The following is a 21,905-nucleotide window of genomic DNA, read 5'->3' on the forward strand; positions in this document are numbered from 1 at the left end:
GACCGTTTAGTGTTTCTAGTGCGCGCGCACGCGCGCGCTCTTCCTAATGTGTACTGTATGTCTTATGCATTTGCCTGTGCGCGCGTATATAAGCCGCCTCGGCAACATTCAAATAAATATTATATATGTACATACAATACATACATACATGCATATAATACATACATACATATTATATATATGTATGTGCGTGTGCGTGCGTGTGTGTAATAAAATAATTAAAAAAAAAAAAAAATTAAAAAAAATAATTATTATAATAGAAAAAAAATCAAGGCTCAAGAGAAGAGAAGATTGAAGGACGCCGTGGCAACAGCTGTAAAATCTCACGAGTCGAACACGAGGATCGTAAAAACATGGATTATATATATACTACACTCCCTCTCTCACCCTCTGTCGCTCTCCCGTTAACGTATCATCATCATCATCATCATCATCGCCACCGTCTCATCATCCCCCTACCGGCAATGGAATGTCAAAGCCGTGTCCGCCCAGGGGTAGATGCGCGCTCGCGAGCGGTCCAGCCGCGTGTCCCTCCTTGCCCTCGTCGTGTCCTCGACTCGTCCGGGATACGTGGCTCAACAGGTTTTAATCGGGTCAGGCGACCGGCTATGGCCGCCGCCCCTCCCTTACCCGGGGGCCGCTATCAGCGCTGCAAGGCGAGACTCCGTCGGAGTTGACTGAGCTGCGCCCTCAGTCGCTCCTGCTTCTTCTTCAGCTCGATGACCTTGGCCAGGTTTAGCTGTTCTATGTCGGTGAGTCGGTCACAGAAGGCCGCGGCCTGCCTCAGTATTGCCACTTTCGGCGCCTTCTCCTTGGCCTCGACCTCCGGCACAAGGATCCTCAGCTCCTCGAAGGCGTTTCGCAGTTCTATCCGCCTCTGGCGCTCCATGTTATTGTGCAGGCTCCTCTTCTCGGTGTCGGGCTCGTCGTCGGACGAGCTCCGCGACGAGGAGGCGAGGCTGCTGCTGTTCCCGGCGCTGAGTTTCGCTGGTGACGACTGGGGCGAGCTCGTGTTCGACTTATTGGCGTTCTTCTGGGGTGTAGCGCGTCGCTGGTAGGTCCGATGCTGCCTCGGTCGCTTCGCCGGCTTCGGCGATTCTGTCTCGATGGAGGCGGCGACGGCGGCGGCGGCGGCAGCCGCTGCGGCCGCTTGGCTCGCTCGCTTCCTGGATGCGGCGCTACCGTTTGTCGGTGGACGGCCCCGAGGTCGGGGTGCCGTCGTCGTCGGGGCGCTTGTGGCGCTCGTGGCACCGCTGCTGCCGTGGTGTCGGTCCTTGAAGGCCGTATTGACAGTGAGCTGAAAGTGTTGTTGCTCCGCTGGACTGGGATAAGTCGGTAAGGACGACGTTGCGGTGGAGCTCGTAGCTCGACTCGGCTTCTCATAAGAAACCACATCGATCTCCTCCTCTAGAACATCAAAGAAAGGCAAATATTTGAGTCTCGATTACTTGAGATGATTACTCTAGCGACAAATAATGACATCTTTGGGACGTAGGGCGAGACGACCGTAGCTTTGGGAATCATTGTTTCGACGGCTGTGTCGGTAGTTGTAGTAGTGGTTATGGTGGTATGGTAGTGCTGATAGTGGTAATTGTAGTTATAGCGTTCCCGAATAAACGATGTAAAATCGAAGTAAATTTTCGAAGATGTTGGGTAGTGTCATTGGGAGCTAATAAAGCCCGCTTCAAAGGGTGAACGCGCGGATATATTTATTGGTATTTTCCATTGGTATACCATACCTGCATGTGTGAAAGAGGTCGTTTGACATTTGGTAACGTTTTATCGGACGACAGAATGGATTCGAAGACTTTCGTAGCTTCGTTAGTGATGTATTGGCGGAAATCTTGATAGATGGGAAGGCAAGCAAAAGGAAGAGCGCGATTCGCAATTAGAGGAAGGGTCGGAAAATTTGGGAAAATAGGGTGTGTTATTCCCGGCGCTAATATATTTTTCCGATGCGCAGGCGTGCGTTTACTTTGCGTTATCTCACAGTTGGCGAAGCCAGCCAAGGGATTCGACGAAAACTTAGCGTAACCTCTTGCAAGTTTCCCCTCCCCGTTTTGGTCTTTAGCTCTCTTCGATCGTTCGCGCACACTACGGGCGCTTTACGAGTTGATTTAGTTAGGGTCGCGCAACTCTCTCCCTCTCCTTTTCGCCCTCCGCCCCACCCAACCCCCCTTTCCCCGTCATGCTTCTGTCCGCGGCAACCTCGTCGTCGCGCCCCGCTGTCACAGTCTCTTCTTGCTTGGCCTCCGTGCCGCTGAAGCTTGCAACGAATTCGCACAAGAAGGCGAAGAATAGACAAAATAAAAAGAAGAGGAGGATCTACCGGGTTACGCGTGGCGCCTTCGTCGCTATTAAAGGCATAAGCTTTATTTAGTAGTTCCTTCATGCGCTTACTAGGGGATATCGGATTACACTGCAACGCGGCGAGAGAAAGCCAAGGATGTGTCAAATGGATGAGTCATGCGTAGATTTTATTGTTGGTGGGTGTATTGTAGATGGGTGTGCGCCACTGGAATGACCAAGACTCTGCTTCGCTTCTTTCTTTGCATCAATGTTTGTGTCTATTTTAAATTACACACGCATTTCTGAGGATCGACCGATATTTCCCGCGACGCTCCTCAGCCGAGCCTCCATTATAAGAACGCCGCTTTTCCCCGCTCTCCTTATTTATTTGTTATTTTGAGCATAGAACATATCATTTCTCGTCGTTCTATCGCCAGCTATTCATGAATCTATTTACTTCTCCTCCCCCCTCAACTATTTTGAGAGAGAGAGAGAGAGAGAGAGAGAGAGAGAGAGAGAACGAGGGGCTACTTCCTTAACGGCACTACCGGAAACGCATGGAAATACAAATGTCAATGGCGGTGAAAAAACTTAAGGGGGTGAAGATGAGTAAAAAAGTAAAAAAGAAGGCGCGAATTACGAAATTGGCGTAAAAGGAAGCGGAAGTGAGCGGCACCGGAAGACAAGAGCCGAATAAGGAAGAAAATATCGTAGCATGAGCAAGAAGCTGTGCCCATCGAGAATATCCATGGGTTTTTACGTTAGCCCTTTTGTACTCGTCTGCTGGATCTGGCGACGAGCCATGACATCGTTGTCGTCGTTTGTCTACGCGAAAAAGGCGCAAAATCATCTAAATATAGCGCTCTTTATTCATCTCGACTATCTTCATGTGCGATGAGCCGTGACAAGAAAAAATTTGTCTAAGCTTTCCCTATATTTCAACGCAATAATTACGAAAATAGAGATTTTAATTCATGCAGTTGATATTATTAACGAAGAGCGTATTAATTATAATACTATATTTAGGTTTCCGCTCACACCGAGATTAGGCAATACGCGTTATAAATTGTTTCCTATTATGTAAAAACAAATTGCAAGTTTTATAATCAGTTAAATGAAGAAGAAAAGAACCTGATCATCTTTCCGAAGCGAGAATAGTTTTTGGATATTCAATTCCTATAAGCGATTACGAAACTCTGGAACACAAAGAGAGCGCAGCAGGTATTCGAATGAATAAGGAAAAAAGAAAATTGCGCTTGAATGCATATCTTTTCCGTAATCATTATGACGCATCTTCCGTGGGATTTCGTTATCAAGCGAGAGATTCATGTTCGGTAGCTTAGATTTAATTCATTGAATGTGGATTATTCAGAGTGCAAGAGCAGCTTCCATTTTCTTATACTTCAGCAATTTCATTAAGTTTTATGGTCTCCTGTTGTGCTGCGTAATTGCAATTGAAGAAAGTAATTCAATCGGCGTTAAAACGAAATTGTATCAAATTAGCAGTACTCTCGAGATACTTCGATGCCGCACATGAGAAGCAATAGCCAAATCAAACTGAAAATTAATTTACGACGAAAGCTATAGCTAATTAGAGAATATTATATAACACGACATACTTTTGACAACACTCGATGATGACTTAAGAATATTTTACATTTTCTATTATCACGACAAAAAGGATAATGTCGCAATTAAGAAATAAATCTGTCGATAGTCGGTTATCATAAATACTCTTTTGCGCATACAACAGAGATTAATATAACACGAGCGTACTTAATTGAGGTTAAAGGTAAGAAGAAAATTTTGGTTGTCCGGTAGTCGAATAAACGATTGCCATGGAATATATAGGTAGTAGTGACGTTTCGGCGGCCCTAACTCTTAGTTACTATCTTCTGTGACGAGAGAGTAGAGAGAAAGAGTGAAAGAGGGGAGGGGGGCATATCTCCGTATGTAGGATTATAGGGCACGTGCCAAGGAGAAAACGAAACGACACACAAAGAAAAACTTTGAAGCCGCAGTCCAGACAGAAAAGTGGGGAGAAAATCTCGACAAACAAAGAAAATATTATGGTAGAGATGGGGAAGAAGCTGAACAAAGCGAATGAAATAAAATTTTCGTTTTCCAGCAAGGCATGCCCCTCCCCTCGCCGGCCATTACGCCGATAAACAACGATTCATAACGACCAACATTTAACGCTGTCCATGCTTCATTTAATTATTATTAGTCGCGGCCAATCGCTCTATTGGTGGCAGCGTCATTTTCTACAGAAAATGAAACAAAATAGCAAAAACAAAAACTAGCAAAAGCAACATGAAAAATGAAACAAAAGAAAACCAAAAGCAAAAAGAGGCGCATGAATAATAGCCGGCGAGCGTCGTCCTCATCACGAAAACCGATGGGAAAACGGGAAAACGTGTAACGTGAGCTTCCCCCTGGGCGCGTCCGCTCATTTTCTCCGCACGTGCTGCCGGCGGGTCGACCTTGAAGGTCAGTAGTCTGCAGCAGCGCGCGCCACCACTCCGGACATTCATGCGCATGCGGCAGGGCGTAGACGCCGATCGAACCTCATGCGCGCGCGTCGCAACGCACTTATCGGTGGCGTTGGCGGCGCCCATCCTAGGACACCTCGGCCAAGGGACGCGCGCCCGACCGCCCAAGCGTCGCCTTCAAGGGCGCGAGAGCAAGCGCCAGACAGCGGCCAGGGTTCTCGGCTCGTGACATTGAACTTCTCTTTCCTTGCTGATTATATTCTGGAGCACTGGCGGCGGAAACGCGCCACTTCGCACCGATAAGACCCGGTATGGACGATGGGCTCGGTGCTCTCGCTCTCCTAAACGAATCCCTTTGCCTTATTCTTAATTAATGAGACGCCGGGGGGAAGAGTCCAGATGCGATGCATTATGTGTTTGCACCGGCTCCATGAATTTCTACATTCTTACGAATGGCATATCACGCAGTAACTTATGTTTATTACTTATCATTATTTATTATTTATTACTTAGCATTAACTATCGCCATTACCTCTCCCCACCCCACATCCCACCTCCCCGCCCCGTTAAAAGCGATAGCCCACGCCATAATTAATAATAGAATGCAGACGGATGACAAGATTTTAGATTCTGTTTTATGTAATAATAAGCGGTGCAGAGGTGAAAAGACGTCCAGAAGAGATGTTTTCTCATGTACGTGCGGAGAAATAAAATTTTGATAACGATCGTGGAACTTTTGTTCGGGGGATTTAGATTAAAGTTTATCGCCCACTGACACTGCAGAATAAAAAAAGGGCGCTGATGTTGAAGAAGCAAATTGAAGGATGGAGAATGGACCCTAGAGCCGAGGAGCTGCTCCTCTATTACCATTTTCTTACGGATAAATAAACGAATCCCCCCACCCTTTCTTTCTAAACATTTGCTTGTATTTCAATTATTTTTGGACCTTTTGCAATCCTATTAATCTCTAAACAAATCGATAAGCCTGGATCGATCATCAAAATATTGAAGATCCTGAAAGAATAATCATGGAGCGCTGTTCACTTCATTTTCCGCAAGAGAAAAGTTTCGTTACGTATGAAAAGCGATTACAATTAAAAATTTGCCTCTAATTCGCTTTAAGACTTAACCACTGCGTATTAACGCCGACTGTCCAAGAACGCGGCGCGACGCAAAGGAAAGTCGTTGAGTCTAAGAAAGCACGGTATACGTACAGAGAAATTGCGATTCATAACTAAACAGCATCAAACACGAAACGGTCGTTTCTGCAATTGGCCGCCCACAAAGGTTCGAGCAATAACCTTAAAAACGTATGCGTACACACCACTACCACCACCAGTGCAACTACACTACCACCGCTAACCGCCGAACTCCTCTCTACCGAAAGATACCTTAATTATTTGACTGCGGCATTCAATGCAGAGAAACAAGGAACAACGGGAAATAGACGCACAGCTAAACACTATCTCTGTCTCACTCTCTGTTTCTCTAACTCTGTCTGTCATTCTCTCCACAGGCGCTCCTACGATAATCCATCTAAACTGCAAGGACGATAATACCACTGTGACTCTCGTACATCCGGTAGCTCAAGGATGTGAAAGTCCCGCTTTTACCGAATCGCGAACTGGTTATATCGAATTTTCCTCATTGGATATAATAATTAGCCAACAGAATCAAAGCGCCTATAATTACTGCCATGAGGACGAAAAAAAAATAATTGCTGTCCGCTCGCGGATCTCCAATCTTCATCTCCGCGATCCGGTCGAGTTCATTGGTTTCCGGTCATTAGCGAAATCGACCGGCCACCACCACGGATGATCCGTATGTATCTTACCTCCCTGCCCGTCCCGCTCCTTGCAGCCACAGGCGTCATCCCAAAAATACAGCGCCTCGCCGACCTACAATCTCTCTAGGAATAGTCCGCGCGGTGGCGGCGTCTGGTCGCTCTCGTCGCGCCCGAATATAGCGCGTGGGCGTCCCCGTCGTGGGCATCTCTCTTAACTTTACTCTCCCCGCCGCTCCTATTCGTGCTATCGCACGGCTTTCTCGAGGTGCAGCAGCGGTGACGGCGACGGTCGGGGGCGCGCGTTGTGCCACACAACTGGATACGACCGCGAAGAAAAGCGTTAGCGCACTCGGATAAAAGAGGCTTCTTCTCACGAATAATACGAACATCTATCGACGTCTTCTTTCGACAATGATACCTGAATTAACGTCGTCTAGGCATCGCCGTTCTGCGCATCTGGGACGAGAGAAGGGAAGAAAGAGGTAAAGAAATAAAGAGTAGTTGGTCGAAAGTCTCGAATTTCCTTTTCGTATACGCGCGAGCCCCGCTCGCATATTTAATTTGCACCGCTTGATTTACGCATTTTCTCTAACGCGGAACTTTCGCAAATACGCTAGAAATTATACAGCTTGCTCACGAAGATAGATACAGATAAATAGACAGACAGACAGACAGACAGACAGACAGACAGACAGAGAGAGAGAGAGAGAGAGAGAGAGAGAGAGAGAGAGAGAGGCAAACAGACAGGCAGGCAGACGGACAGATCAGTGCTGTATTGTAAGGGGCAGACGCGCGTGGTGATGTGCGTGGGCTCAACATTCGCTCGACACTCGCAATTTATTACCAGGAAGAGAGTTGCGCGCTACAAGCCTCATATAGGCAAGCGCCGATTGCGAAAATTTTGCATTCAAAACTATGCTAACTCTGGATCAACTTTGGAGAGAAGATCCACTTCGTCTCCCCACCTCGTCCAATCTTTTTTCTACCCCCCCCCTCCTTCAAACGTGAAGCATTCCGATTTTCCGAGGCATTTTCCCTAGGCGAACCGTAAGTCACTGAAACAGGTGATATATTTTTTCTAAATGGTTTTCAAACTAAATATGCATTGTATTTTTAGTCTCTCAAATCGAGAGTACGATATTAATTAATTTGTATATTAATTATCAAAGCAATTCGATTCAAACAGATCGATATATCCTTACTCGCCACCGGACTACTTTTAAAAACTATTTAATGATCGTGGCAATGGTCGTACGCGTCAGTGCAGCGTGTGGTGCACTTCTGGTGATATGGTGTTGGGATAAAATAATAAAAATGAATCGGTGGTTTGTTTGAGGAACGTTACACGAGTCGCTGCTGGTATTATAATTGAAGTATAGTGAGGCAACGATCTTGAGCCGCCGCGTACCCAAGATGAAAAAGTTTCACACACATGAAGAGTTTTACGACGGCGGCTTATTTACGAGCTGAATTATATGCACCCATTCGTCAAAGTCCACTTGCGTCATCCCAATATCTGTCGCGGGAAATTTGTAAGGTCGCTCCGGCTGGGAATTAAAAGATTCCCACTGTGTTAGCCCGGATAATGAAGGAGAGGAGTGTATGCCGAGTTCCGATAGATCGGGGACACGTACTAACCACTACTACTATTACCACTGCTGCTGCTACTGTTCCTACTGCTGCTACTACTACTACTACTACTACTATTGCTACTACTACTACGACTACTACTACTACTACTACTACTACTACTACTACTACTACTACTACTACTACTACTACTACTACTACTACTACTACTACTACTACTACTACTACTACTACTACTACTACTACTACTACTACTACTACTACTACTACTACTACTACTACTACTACTACTACTACTACTACTACTACTACTACTACTACTACTACTACTACTACTACTACTACTACTACTACTACTACTACTACTACTACTACTACTACTACTACTACTACTACTACTACTACTACTACTACTACTACTACTACTACTACTACTACTACTACTACTACTACTACTACTACTACTACTACTACTACTACTACTACTACTACTACTACTACTACTACTACTACTACTACTACTACTACTACTACTACTACTACTACTACTACTACTACTACTACTACTACTACTACTACTACTACTACTACTACTACTACTACTACTACTACTACTACTACTACTACTACTACTACTACTACTACTACTACTACTACTACTACTACTACTACTACTACTACTACTACTACTACTACTACTACTACTACTACTACTACTACTACTACTGCTGCTACTACTACTACTACTGCTGCTACTACTACCTACTACTACAACTATTGTTATTACATTACATTTAATGTAATATGCTATTACCATTACAACTACTCTTATTACTACCACTAGATGGTTGCTGCTGCTATTGCGCTACTGCTACCTACGGCTTACTACTAGTGCTTACTACTACTGTTGGGATGTGTACGAACACTGAGCGTGACACCGTAAGAGGAATGGGAAAAGGGAGAATCACCATTAATCTGCTTGAATTAGAGGCTGCGCGCTGTTGTAATTCAAAAACGCCAAACTTTTCATAATTCCTTGAAATTGAATACTTTCCTGGAGATGACTGGATTCATGCATGCGATTGGGGAAACTACAATGGATTTTGCGATGCCTCGCTAGGTCGCTTTGGAGCTCTAAGATTAAAAATTGTATAATATATTATTGATGGTCTTATAATAATTAAACTGCCGCTAATGCCCATTCCATTTGATGTTGAAATAAATAAATTAAATTTCCAAGAATTTCTTTTACAAGTAGGGGATGGCGTGCGTAAAAAACGCGGTTCCCACGATAATTTAAATTCAGACCTCCGGAGATTGGATTAGGTAAACATTACGTTCATCGCGTACCCTCTACTCAATAATTCGACGAAATTCCTCGGCATTGTAGAAAAACTGATCGGACGTCACGCACGAGAAACACTCCCCCAACCGTATTTTCGAGGTAGTTTTGTATAAATCTACGAGGGTGCTGCACTTGCTACTCGAGTACATTGCGTATAAAATTCACAGGAAATTCTACAACCATACACTTTTCTAAATCTACCTGCACACAATCTCACTCTCTCACTCTGTCTATCGTTTGTCCGTCTCTCTCTCTCTCTTCCTCTCACCCCCTCCCTCTCTCTCGCGATTTATTAACCGTAATTAGCTTCGGAACCCTTCTCTTTGTATCGCGAGTAATGAAACAGTTCGACTTAACGAACTGCAACAAAGTGTTCAAGAAGAAAAATGAAAGTGTCAATTTATACGGAATGGCGTACTTATATAGGCATCGCTAACTAGAATTATACCACACGCTCTAAAACCACCTGAAATTACATTGCGAAAGTGTGGAAATAAAGAATGTGCCGTGCTCCGGGCCTCAAAAGCGCTCTTAAAACACACTTGGCCTTTGGATTCACGCCCAGATTCATTATGCATAGCTCCGCGAGCAGGTATAAGAATTAGCTGCTTGCTGCCCCGCGTAACTCGAAAACTACTGTATGGCGAGATGTAGGGCAACGAACGCTCTTTGGCATTTCATTTACAAGGTCTGAAACTAGAGGCGAGCATCGGCCACAAAGATGAATGATAATTTCGAAAAATCCATCCGTAACAAGCCGCCCCCTCCCCTCTCGCGCTCAAACGCTGTAGTTTTTGAAAGAATTTTTTGCAAGTAATCCTTAGGAGTAGAGACGACGAGCATTGGCACTACCGCCACCTTTACCGTTCCTCCTCCTTATGCGGCATAAAACTCGTAGGGCTGAGCGCGCCAGCAGGAGAAATGTTCTGCGCAAAAAATCATGCATGTGCGCACCCGCGAACAAAGAAAAATCTCAGGCTGTAAGGCGAGCGCGCGCGCAGATACAAGCTACCCACCCTGACCTCCCCCTGTCCTTTTTCCTCCCCGCGAGTAGTTTAAGCGCGCGTATCAAAATCGAGTCGTCGCACCAGATCCAACGGATACGTAAAAGAAAGGAAAGAAAGGACCGCTCTGCTCTCCTTTCATATAAAAACCCGAGGGGTGCACGAAAAGAAAACGGCGAAGAGGGAAGGAGAATTGTTAGGCGGAGGGGGGGGGGAGAGGCAGACGGGGAGAGGCAGAGAGGGAGAGCGAGAGGGAGAGTGAGACGCAACGGGTCCTAAGAAGGAGGTAAGAGAGGGGGGGCCGAGGTGGATTGTGGACCCCGAAATACACGAGAGCGGCCGAGCGAAGAGGCCTGAAAAAAGAACAAAGGAAGAGTCGCGGGGCTTTTCTTTACCTTGCTTCCTATTTTATTTCCCCATACGAACATGAGTTCTGGCGCGCACGTGCACAATGCATAAAACGATGCACCAAAGGTCTTAGGACGGTGAGTTGTATAAGGCTCAGGCGGGATGGAATATATATATATATATATATATATATATATATATATATAGGAGAAAGACCTTCGATGAAAGGCGCGCGAGAAGTACTATTGAGCTACCGCTCTAAGATTCTTCCACGCTAATATCGGTCCCTTTTTCATTGTAGCTCTAATATTCGTATAAATTTTCGCCCGAATATCCTAGAGCTCCGATAATGATGGCACACTCAACACACTTGGTAGATCCGGAAGATCGAGTGACCGATTGGAAGAATTTTGTCTTAGGAACGTGGAGGCTAATAATTGTGTGCATGGTAAGAGCGACAAAGTTCTCGTAGTTAAAAGCGCGAGGGGCAATCATATGGAACAAGCGCCGTGCACATATTTGCCAATAGTGCATGTTCGGAGAGAAAAAGGACGACAGCTTCGACTTATGAAAGCGCAATTCCCGGCGCGAATGCATAAAGAAAAAACAACGGCCAAGGAGAGAAAAATAAGCGCGATCGCACATCCATTACGTGGCAAATTTCGCGCAACAAAAGTTTTTCCTACTGTCACTCGTGTAACAATCTGCTGCTCTCTTTATCTGTCTTTTATATCGGGGAAAAACCCAGGCAGCATAAAAATAATAGAAACCAAACCCGTTATAGAATTGAGAGTAGCGATTCTAAATGAAATCTGCTTATAAGCAGCATCGAGATTATGTCAGCCGCCGGATTATCTGATAACTTGCGAGAGCGCGTGTAACAAATGTTTTTATTTTCCAAGAGAGGATTGTCGACCGCTATTGTAACTGTTTTTTTTCTTTTCAATATAATAGCAATTCCACGTATTTTCAATTATGAAGGTAAAATGTTTTATGTGAAAGAATTTTCATTTTTGGATTTTCTCTTTTCTTATCATTAAGTTGCCGGCTATTGCGCTACGCGCGTGACCTCCAATCGCATTTGCATCCTCCAAGTCCCAATAAAGAATATGCATTCGCCATTGTCGATAAAAATGCAAATGTAACGAGCCTCTTAATAAATTGTAAATGTGTAAGCTCGTACCTCGGGTCTTTCATTAAAATCGCTGCCATTCTCTCGTCAGACGTAACGAATCCAAATGTCAATTATAACATTTGACCATCCGTGCATTATATGCGCATACATAAGCCCGGACGAAACGCTCGCGCCGGCAGCACACATACCCCCATGCGCGCACCAAAGGGCAGTTGTTTCTTTCTGACGCGTTACTGTACAAATCGAAGTGAAATAAGATCATGCACTTCGGGATCACACAGCGCGTTACATTTCTCATTAGAGAAGCACGAGGAAATAAATGGATGGAGAGAAAAAGTGAGGGAGCGAGAGGGCGCCGCGTTGCTATATTCATAATCAAACCGTTGAATAAAGTAGAAAAAAATGTTACAAAACTGACGTTACGGCATCTTCTGCTTGATATCGACTTTCTACAACCACAAATACATACACACATCGCGCGTCGATCCGGTGACATTGGTGGCCTTGTTTATTGAACCGCAACTTCAATGATACCTAGAACTTAATTCGCAGGTCGCTTTTATTTCAACTTACGTCCGTACCAGTTCAGATATTCGATAGTGAAAAATTGTAAATGCTTGTAAAAATTTCATCCAAATAATCTTCTATTCCATCGAGTCCCAAATTAAAAAAAAAAAAAAAAAAAAGAAGATATTTATAATTTGTAGTATTTTAGACGCGCACGCGCTTTCCAGCAGGAAAATATCCAACTTCGGCATAAATTTGCGACTGATGGACAAAAACTGTTAACATACTGAATACGAAGTGGAGATGATTAAAAATGGTATTAATTTAAATGACGTAGCCCGAATAACCGAAATACAAAAGGATTCCATGAACGTGCCGTTGTACGAATTTACAGGAAATGAAATATTAAATGCAACTAAAAAATATTATTATAAGAATTCATTGTAATAATTCGGTTACATAAGCGCGGCGCTTTATTTAATACGATACGATTACTGCAATATTTGCTTTTAAAAGCCTTTGCTTTCATTATTCAAGATTGTTCATCATTGATGGGGGGGGGGGGTAGGAGGAGGAGGAGGAGGAGAGAAGGCAATTACAGAAAATGTCATTGTTAGGCCGTGTAGCACTGAAACTACACCCTCTCCCCTCGATAGAAACAAGCGCACATAGAAGTGCGCCAATCACTCACGCACACACAACGGTACGTACAAAGTTACAAGAGAAGAAAAGCCATTCGGCTGCGGCATAGCACCGATGAACAATTGTATACTCTTTTATATTTTCTTTTTTATTGCCGCAGTGACCTGTGCGGCGTTGCTCGATTGGAAAATGAGCGAGATTACTTTTGCCGGAGCTTTATATTGAATGATAAGAGATTTTACAGAGGACCGATTCGTGTGCGGCGGGGAGAAAAGAAAGGCATTTAATTTGAACGGAAGTCATTACCATTAACCGTCGTGCTATACTTGGTTTACCCAACCTTTCCTCCTTGTCTCTCTTTGTCACCCCCTCCGCCTACAACTTTTCTCACTCAATCACTCTCTATCTGTATCTCTCTCTCGCGGCGACTTGCTCAAGAAGATTGCGCATTAGGGCTAGAGGCGCTGACCATACGTCACGAATAAAAATCAAATTGTGTCTAATGCTTATTTAAAAAGTACATAGTAATTCTTTCGTCGTGTCAAAAGCGAACAAGACCGGTGTTCCCAATAAAGCAATTTTATTTTATCAATGATAGCAAATTACTCTATCAACCTCTACTATTTGTTTATTACGATCAAATGAAACAAAATTAATTTCTTCACTATTTAAATGAAGCTGTAATAAATGATGCTCGAATCCATATTACTTTTGCAAACTTAATTATGAAACAATTCAATTCGTAAATTAAATACCAAAGATACATTCGCCAATATGTTTATATTATCGCACATAAACAACGAATTAATTAGGCTTATGGTTCAAAAATAGAGTATTAACATAAAAATGATGAGTGAATCTCGTTGGAGTGCCCGCGTAACACTTTTATAATTTCCTTTTAAAATACGTTCGAAAAAAGCTCGATCAATCCATGCTCGACATTGTCGTCAAATAAACAAAAATAATAAAGAAAAAAGGAAGAAAGGACGAAAGGAAGAAAGGACGAAAGGAAGAAAAGGAAGAAAGGACGAAAGGAAGAAAAGGAAGAAAGGAAGAAAGGAAGAGAGGAATAAAGGAAGAGAGGAATAAAGGAAGAGAGGAAGAGAGGCAGAGAGGCAGAGAGGAAGAAAGGAAGGAAGAGAGAGTGGAAGGAAGGGCGGGAAGATGGGATGAAGGAAAGGCGAGCGGAAAGAAGAAAGGAAGGAAGGAAGAAAGGAAGGCGGTGACACACTTGCGATGTCTCGAGAAGAAATAAGACACGAGATTCGAGCGTATTGTATTGCGCGCGCACGAAAACTCATGATTGTAAATGCGTGTGTGGGGCAGCCGGTCGCGTTGGTGACCTCGAAAGCGCATCTTCATAATGATGACGCAATTCATTCATTCGGTCATTCATTAGCGTTGGACGCGAAGAGGATCGATCGGAGTGCCCGAAGGAGGGGAGGTGAGAGGAGGGGGTATATATATTTATGTATACGTGGGAGTGTATACCGTGAGTGTCGGAAAAAAAACGATGCGATTGTCCGATGATGATTCGTCACATGAACCGTAACATAACGCCCATACGTTGTGGCGTCGATTATCAATTTTCGTTCATTCTCGCCATATCTCGTTTTTCGTATTTTCTTTTATCGCGCTTCCTTTTCACCTAAATCAAAGTTTAATACGAACTGCACGACGGAAATTCATTGTACCGGCGTCTTTGTCGTCACTTGCGTTGAATCTGTCAGTACTTATTTTTTTAAATTAGAATTTTTAAAATGTGCGATTGTAATACGTTCGAAAAGTTGCATATTATTTAATTATATATGCTAATATAATTTTACTTATTTTTGTTATCTTTTCATTGAATTTATGCAATAATCGCGAGTCTGACGTTAATAGCGTAATTAAAAAGCATCTTGTAGCGAAATTAGCATATTGACAAAATTAAAAAGTATCTAAAATGAAAAAAGCATCGTAGAATAAGCAAATTTATGTTGCATTTACTTTTTGCAATCTTCCACCGTCCAATTCACGGCTCATTCAATAGTAAATCATGGCGAGCGATAGCCAAGGAGGCATATCTAGTGAAAATTCCTCGCCTGCAGACGCCAGGAATTAGTTAACCTTCTGGTGACCCACGACTCGCCAAAAGATCGAGTGAGAGCTACGGGCAGAGTGTGGTGTGGGGGAGGGAGTAAAGGCCGCGAAGGCCTCCTTTTTCGGTGACCCCCCCCCTCCTACTCCATCTCCTCTTGCTCTTCCTCCTCCTCCTCATCGCTCTTACGCTCGCGGATTCTTTTTAGCGTGCGCGCGCAAGTTAAAGCGCTCACTCGCGATTCCAGAAACGTATGTACACACGTAGGCGAATACCGACACGACACACATATATTTGGCGGGGAAGAACCTGCATGCGCCAGCGTCGTTGTCGGCTGCATTCTTCTCGGTATCAGCGCGCGGAATTTGCATGCCGCGAACAGAGTGGGGGAATATGACAACGAACGGACGGCGCGAAAAGCCGATGTTCTTACCACAAGGATAACAAGGTGAAACGAGCCAAGATTGGGCGAATTGGCGAAATGATTCGTATGGGCTCGTTGCGTGCGATGATCTCAGTATGAGAAAAATCGAGCGAGATAGGGATTCCGTAAGGATACGAAGCGCTCTATAGTTAGAGCTAAGCACCTGGAAGCAAGGGCAAGTCATTTCTTTTGTTATTTTTTAATAGGCCGAGAAAAAGACGATCGTTAAAGTGAAGGGGGAGGAAATATCGCTACTTTCATCGTACATCCATTCTAAAAGTGCGAACTAGAGAAATCGCGCCGGTAGACCCCACCCCCCTTTGATGTAGACGAGAAAATATGTCACTAACGCTGGCATTATAAGTAACATTTCTACGTGATAACACTAAAAGACTAACGGAACTAAACCGATTCGAGAGAGAGAGAGAGAGAGAGAGAGAGAGAGAGAGAGAGAGAGAGAGAGAGCGAGAGAGAGAGGGGGGGGGGGGGGGGCACGAGAAACGTGTAAAAAATACGCACAGACAACCCAATGAGTGGATGAATGGACGAACACGAGGGACTTTATTGATGGTGGTGGCTCATGGCTGTTGGCCTCTATCGAAGTGAGCACTGTTCGGCTTCGTTTTCAAAGTATAAATTATTCGAAGAGGGGGAGGAGGGAGCAATGAGACGGGACTGGTTGTTTTTTTCCTTTCGCTTTAAAATTGTTCTTAATTACGTACGGGATAGTGGATCGCATTGACAAACGAGCTGACGATTTGCATGCCACCGCACAAATATGCATTTTGCACATTTGTCTGTAAATATTGTATGCACTTATGGAAGATGAAAAAAAAGCTTAGGACCACCGTGGTTGAAAAAAAATTGTATTTATTACTCTATGCAATTTGCTTGTCTGTCACTGTAATAAGCGCCGATTAACTAGATTTGTGTGTGTCGATATTATATGGTTGACCAATTCGTGTTATAAGAAAGTAGTGTAGTTGTAGAAATTGATATTTATGATGCATTGACAAATCTCATTCCCTATCATAATTTGATACCTCTCACCGTTTGTCTTTTCCATTCACAATGACTGACATAATCCGTAATAATACGTTTTTTGTATTAATAAGGGAAATATTGGGAGGTCGAAGAGGCACAAAAAATGATTTTCAAAAGCGATAGGTGAATAAGTATTGCGGAAGCACGTATGAATAATAAAAGTCCAAAACAGTCCTTCCACTATCGTGGTCTAGTTGTAAAGAGCCAAAGCCGCGTAAATATGTATGAACCGACACTACCAGCGTCATATACTTATGAAAAAAAAAAAATAATCACGCAACCGAGCTCGGAAAATTTCGGTGCTGGATATGACCGCGCGCGCGTGGACACGTGCACGAGCGCATGCGCTTTCCATTCTACAGCTCGTTTCCATATATTTTTGCTATGCTATTTATTTGCTTATTGTTCGACATAAGGACAACATGTGAAGCAGCAACTGACTTATCTACCCGCCCCTCCCCCTTTTCCCCATTTGCACATGTTCAGAATGCATGGATTTGGAAAATTTTGGAGTAAGATTTGAAAGAGGCGTTATTATGCAATACTGCGTGGTTGCAACGGATTCATGCGATATTTTTGACGATTGATCGATCGTTACCGAGAATAGCCGTCGCCTGTGTGTGTTACACATTCCCAAAAAGCTTGCTTCTGCCGTTGGATCAAGGCCATCGACAAAGGAGAAATGAAAATTGTCTTAGAATTTCTATTTTCCTATATCGTGCAACAATATGGCCCCATAGGCGTAACTCTCCAAGATAATTGCCGATAAAAAAATTTCGTGCATATGCTGTTTAAGTTGGGTGAGTTTAAGTTGCGGGCGGTACGTTAGCAACGAATAAAAATCGCTCGGAACCGGACCCATGCCATATAAAATATGTCAAATCTAAACCAATGGCAGATTTTTCTCGCCAACGGAACAAGAATATCGGGCGAGCGCGCTCCATTTACCGCCGCCAACTCTCTCTCCGTGACAAGCATCATCCAACTTCTCGCCCACGAATTGGCCGCGATAAGGGCATTTTTCTCCATTCGCCAGCGCGCATACATTGAAACTCACGACGCACTTGTGAGTCGCGTTATCATGCACGCGAATACGTTGTAGGCCACTTATGAATTTCTCCTTGTGCTTGATAGCGACGCGCAGTCGTCCATAAATTCGCGCGTCCATATCATAAAGCAGGTGTTGTGTCTATGCTTTTATGGCTTTTTCCGTTTCGTCGCCCTTACTGTCGCTATCACGAAATACTTTTCAAGATCGAGCGCTGGAGAGCGCTTGGCAGCGTCGTTGACGGTGGTGGCGGTGGTGGGTCATTTTCCATTATCGCAGAATGCAAGTAAAGGCTCCTGGGCGTTTCCAGTTGCATTCTGTAATCTCAAAATGCGGCCATTCGCACATATTCCAAGAAGTTTTCGAGCTCGTTAAAGAACCCCGTAAGATTTGCACTTTCTGTTCTACTTTAACGAATCTCGCATCGCGCCGCCGTCGATAAATAATCAATAAGGCGGTATGGTAATCCATACAATCATCGTACCTTATTACAAAATTATTTGCTAAATAAGATTAGGAGCTTTACTAAGCGTTTGCCTGCCGCCTGCCTGCCTGCCTTAACTACCTGTCTGTCTGCCTGTTTGGACGCTACCGCTAACCGCTACCTCTTCCTCTTCCTCTTCCTACTCAATATCGGAGCCGTAGCCGGGCCAATGAGGAGAGTTCTCCTTCTCTGTCCCGCCACGTTGCTTTTTACATTTTCTTTTGGGGTTCGAACGAGACTCGAGCAAGAAAACCTTTGGCCGTCCGGCCGACCCCCCAAGAGGACCACATTCCTCCACCCCACCCCATCCTGCCATCCGACCGATGCCCGATGCAGCAGTAACGATCGCATGCTGCCGCACACACGTGATATCCCAGTAACGTGGTATCGCGCCGATGAAAATTCTGGACTTCGTCGAGGTAAACGACGACGCACCGATTCATTTTCCGCAGCTATTTGAATATTGTGTCGAGGCCCGTATTGCTCACTCCCTTTACCAGACAACCTGGTGCGCGCGCGCGCGCGCGCGTGTTGTGTGTGTGTGTCTCCTCCCTCCCCTACCTTCATCGCCCTCTCCAACTCACCAGCCCGCCCACCCCAACCCGCGCTCGATCACAGTTTAGCTTGTCCATAAAAAACCGATGTGGAATAACGAACGCGTCATCGGCGTGGAACAGTGAGCGCGAGCTCACATACAATCGAGACGAGCAATTGTTTCGTTTTCCATACGCCATGTCAGCATCCGAGATAAGCGAGCGAGACCACCGGTACGCGCGCACGCAACGACGACCAAAGTTTCCGCGCGATTCGCCGCCCAGCAGGAAAAACCGGTGCCTGCGTGCCCAGGGAGGGGCACCACACCGCGACACGTTCGGCCTCTTCTTCCCCTATACCCCCCGCCCGATACCGCCCGGCCGGCTTCCTCCTCTCGCCAGACGGCCACAGGCAAAAAGGGCTAACCGCATTCCGGGGCCGAGCATTTAAACTCGCGGCGGCAGCGAGATCCCACGCCCGGCGAGCAGAGTCGACCGGCGGCGGCGGCTACCGCTGACGTCAGCGTCGCCGGCGCATGACCTTCGGGAGCCCGCGCTTTTGCCCGCGCATGCGCCATACGATCACCGACTCCATTCGCTGGCTCTCTCGCACACGGGCCTTATTCTCACTGCTTCCTCCCGACAGACCGGGCTGCTGTTGCTGCTGTTGCTGCTTCTCGCGCGCCTCTTTATTCGCCGAGGAGCCCGGCTTAGGACACTCGTCGAGTTCGCGCGCGCGTACGAGAGAGAGAGAGAGAGAAAAGAAAGACGCCGACTTACGTAAGTGAGGACCACTGTGTATGAGGAATGCTATCGAACATTTTTGGTGGTACACGTCTTTGGGTAAAAATCCGCAGCTGTCGGTACGATGTCGTCGCACGACATTTTAATAAAGCGTGGCCGCAAGATGATACACCGACCGTGTCCAATTTACAATTGGCCGGCTAATTTCAATGCGCGTCAAAGTTCTTTTGCTTTTATCTCTTCTCTTACTTATAATGCAAAAAAACTCAATGATTGTATTTAAATTTTTAATCAAACGACTGTTTCTTATTCATTTGCTACTGATAACAACATACAGCTTTTACACATTTACAAGTCTTCGGAAAATGTTTTGTATACTTACGCTAGGGATATTCTAATTTATCCATGCGATGACGTATGCGACCATAAATAATAATAAAAAAATTTATATTTTAAGTGTTTTAAGTTACTTAGAATGCGTCAATTAATGAATACACTACTACTATGAATGCATTGAATTCCTGGCTCCCAGAGAGAAATGGCGGAAAATCGAGAATGTACCACATACATTGACATTTCTTATCCAATTTCAATTTCTATTAATGCGACCAGCAAACTACATTACCTATTGCGCTATTGCGCAACAAACTAGAGTCTCACTTATGAATGAGCCGCGCTTTACACATGCGCTCGTCTCTCTTACTCTCTCTCTCTCTCTCTCTCTCTCTCTCTCTCTTACTCTCTTTATCCCTCACTTTCCGACTCGCTCTCGCTTCACCGCGCTTCGGATTATCGAACCTTGAGGCAATTATATAGCGAGTTACGCGTACGTACATCCATCCCATTCATTCGCAGAACTGGTATACTAAGTCTTTCTCTTTCCCCGTTCTTCCTCGCTTCATCGGAGATTCCTTGCTTAGGTTCTCTTTTTCACTTGTGAGCCGACAAAAGAAAACAGCCCAGCACTCAAAGTAGACCTTTAAACCGTGCTATTATCAATCAAAAGGAGAAAGAGAGGGAGAGACAGAGGGAGTGGAAGAGAAAAGGGGGGGGGAGAGAACCAGGTCAGGGGAGGAAATTAGGAGGGAGGCTTGGGAAGGGGTAGGAGAGTAGACGCCACCGCCTCTAGCGCTGGCATCCGCTTTTTCGATTAACAATGTATGTGTGTACGTGCGCGTCTTTTAATTTGGGGAGTTGCAATACGGTATAAAGGAGATAGAGAGCAAAAGAATCAGTTAGTCATCTTCGCAGAAAGTCGTCTCTCAAATCATTGCTCGACGAGCAAAAAAGTATCTTGCGAGCCGATCATGGAGAGGGATGAATTTGATAAAATACATCGAAGCTCCCCCTAGCCGTATGTTCAGAAAAAATTTACGTTACGCGGAATTAGTGACCGGTTGGAACGACGGCATGACGATGACAATGGCCAGAAGAAGAAAATATAGCTGCGGAATGCCACAAACAATCGTTACATGATGCAAAAGCCTTGATTACGTATTTTCCATGCATTACCGAATAACAAATTTTATAAATCGTCTCCGTAGTCTTGTATAACGCAAATTAATTTGCTCTTATTAATAAAGCGATTATTTTTAGTGCTCTATTTTAACGCCAGCGTCTTAAAAATAAATATTTGTAAAAAAATCTACAAATTTTGCAGCCTAGCCAAGAGATTTTCTTTTGAACTTCCGAGATGCTTCGTCCATCCGTCCGTTTCTCTCTTTCTCTCTTCCTCCCTCTATTTCGAGCTATAAATTAAATGTCTTAGTCGAAGGAAATTTTTAGATTCCACTTGATCTTGCCCGCGTACAAAAACCAGCGACGACACAACTACTATCAATTTCGCCGGGCTCGTTGACGGTGAAAAACACACTTACAGATGAGGAAGGAGACGATGATGATACTGAACTCTCCTCCCTCCCTCCCTCCCTCCCTCCCTCCCTCTATCTCTCGCTCTCACTCTCTCTCTCTCTCTCTCGGTAACTTATTTTTTCGGCGACTGACACCAAACTTACAGGGGGTTGCGAGAATAAGTGGGGAGGGAGGGGGATTCGTTATACATGCGATGCGGACACTCGTTGCCCGATATTTTTTTCCAGCTGCTTGCAACTATGCGACGTCTCGAATCGACAAAGTCAAAATAAATATCCACGAACTGCTCACGTGTTCGCCACCACATACTTAACGAATAAGCGATAAATTTCGTAAGTGGGGCCCATATTATATGGTAACGGAAGCTAGAGGGAAAGGGAATATGATGAAAACGTACGTTATTGCCGCTGTTACAAAAGTCGGTCGCTAGAACAAGGCTGTGTCGCGCGCTTTTTCCAGAAATAAAGTACCGACAATCTATGGCGCGGATCTGTACGACGGACAATAAACAAGCGACACGAGGTGGAAGCGCATAATT

At 44.7% G+C, this 21,905-nt stretch overlaps 1 protein-coding gene across 1 annotated transcript in view; it reads right to left on the reverse strand.

Moving 5' to 3' along the window:
• Positions 1-420: 420 nt before the first annotated feature.
• Positions 421-21,905, reverse strand: part of Myc (bHLH transcription factor Myc) — a 34,077-nt gene continuing 12,592 nt past the window's right edge. Inside the window, exon 3 of the mRNA XM_011495894.1 lies at positions 421-1,407. Within this exon, the coding sequence (XP_011494196.1) occupies positions 644-1,407 (764 nt within the window). The 3' untranslated portion in view covers positions 421-643. The remainder of the gene's footprint in view (positions 1,408-21,905) is intronic.

This window comes from Ceratosolen solmsi, unplaced genomic scaffold, assembly GCF_000503995.2.
Source record: "Ceratosolen solmsi marchali unplaced genomic scaffold, CerSol_1.0 scaffold11, whole genome shotgun sequence".
Classification (NCBI taxonomy): Eukaryota; Metazoa; Arthropoda; class Insecta; order Hymenoptera; family Agaonidae; genus Ceratosolen; species Ceratosolen solmsi.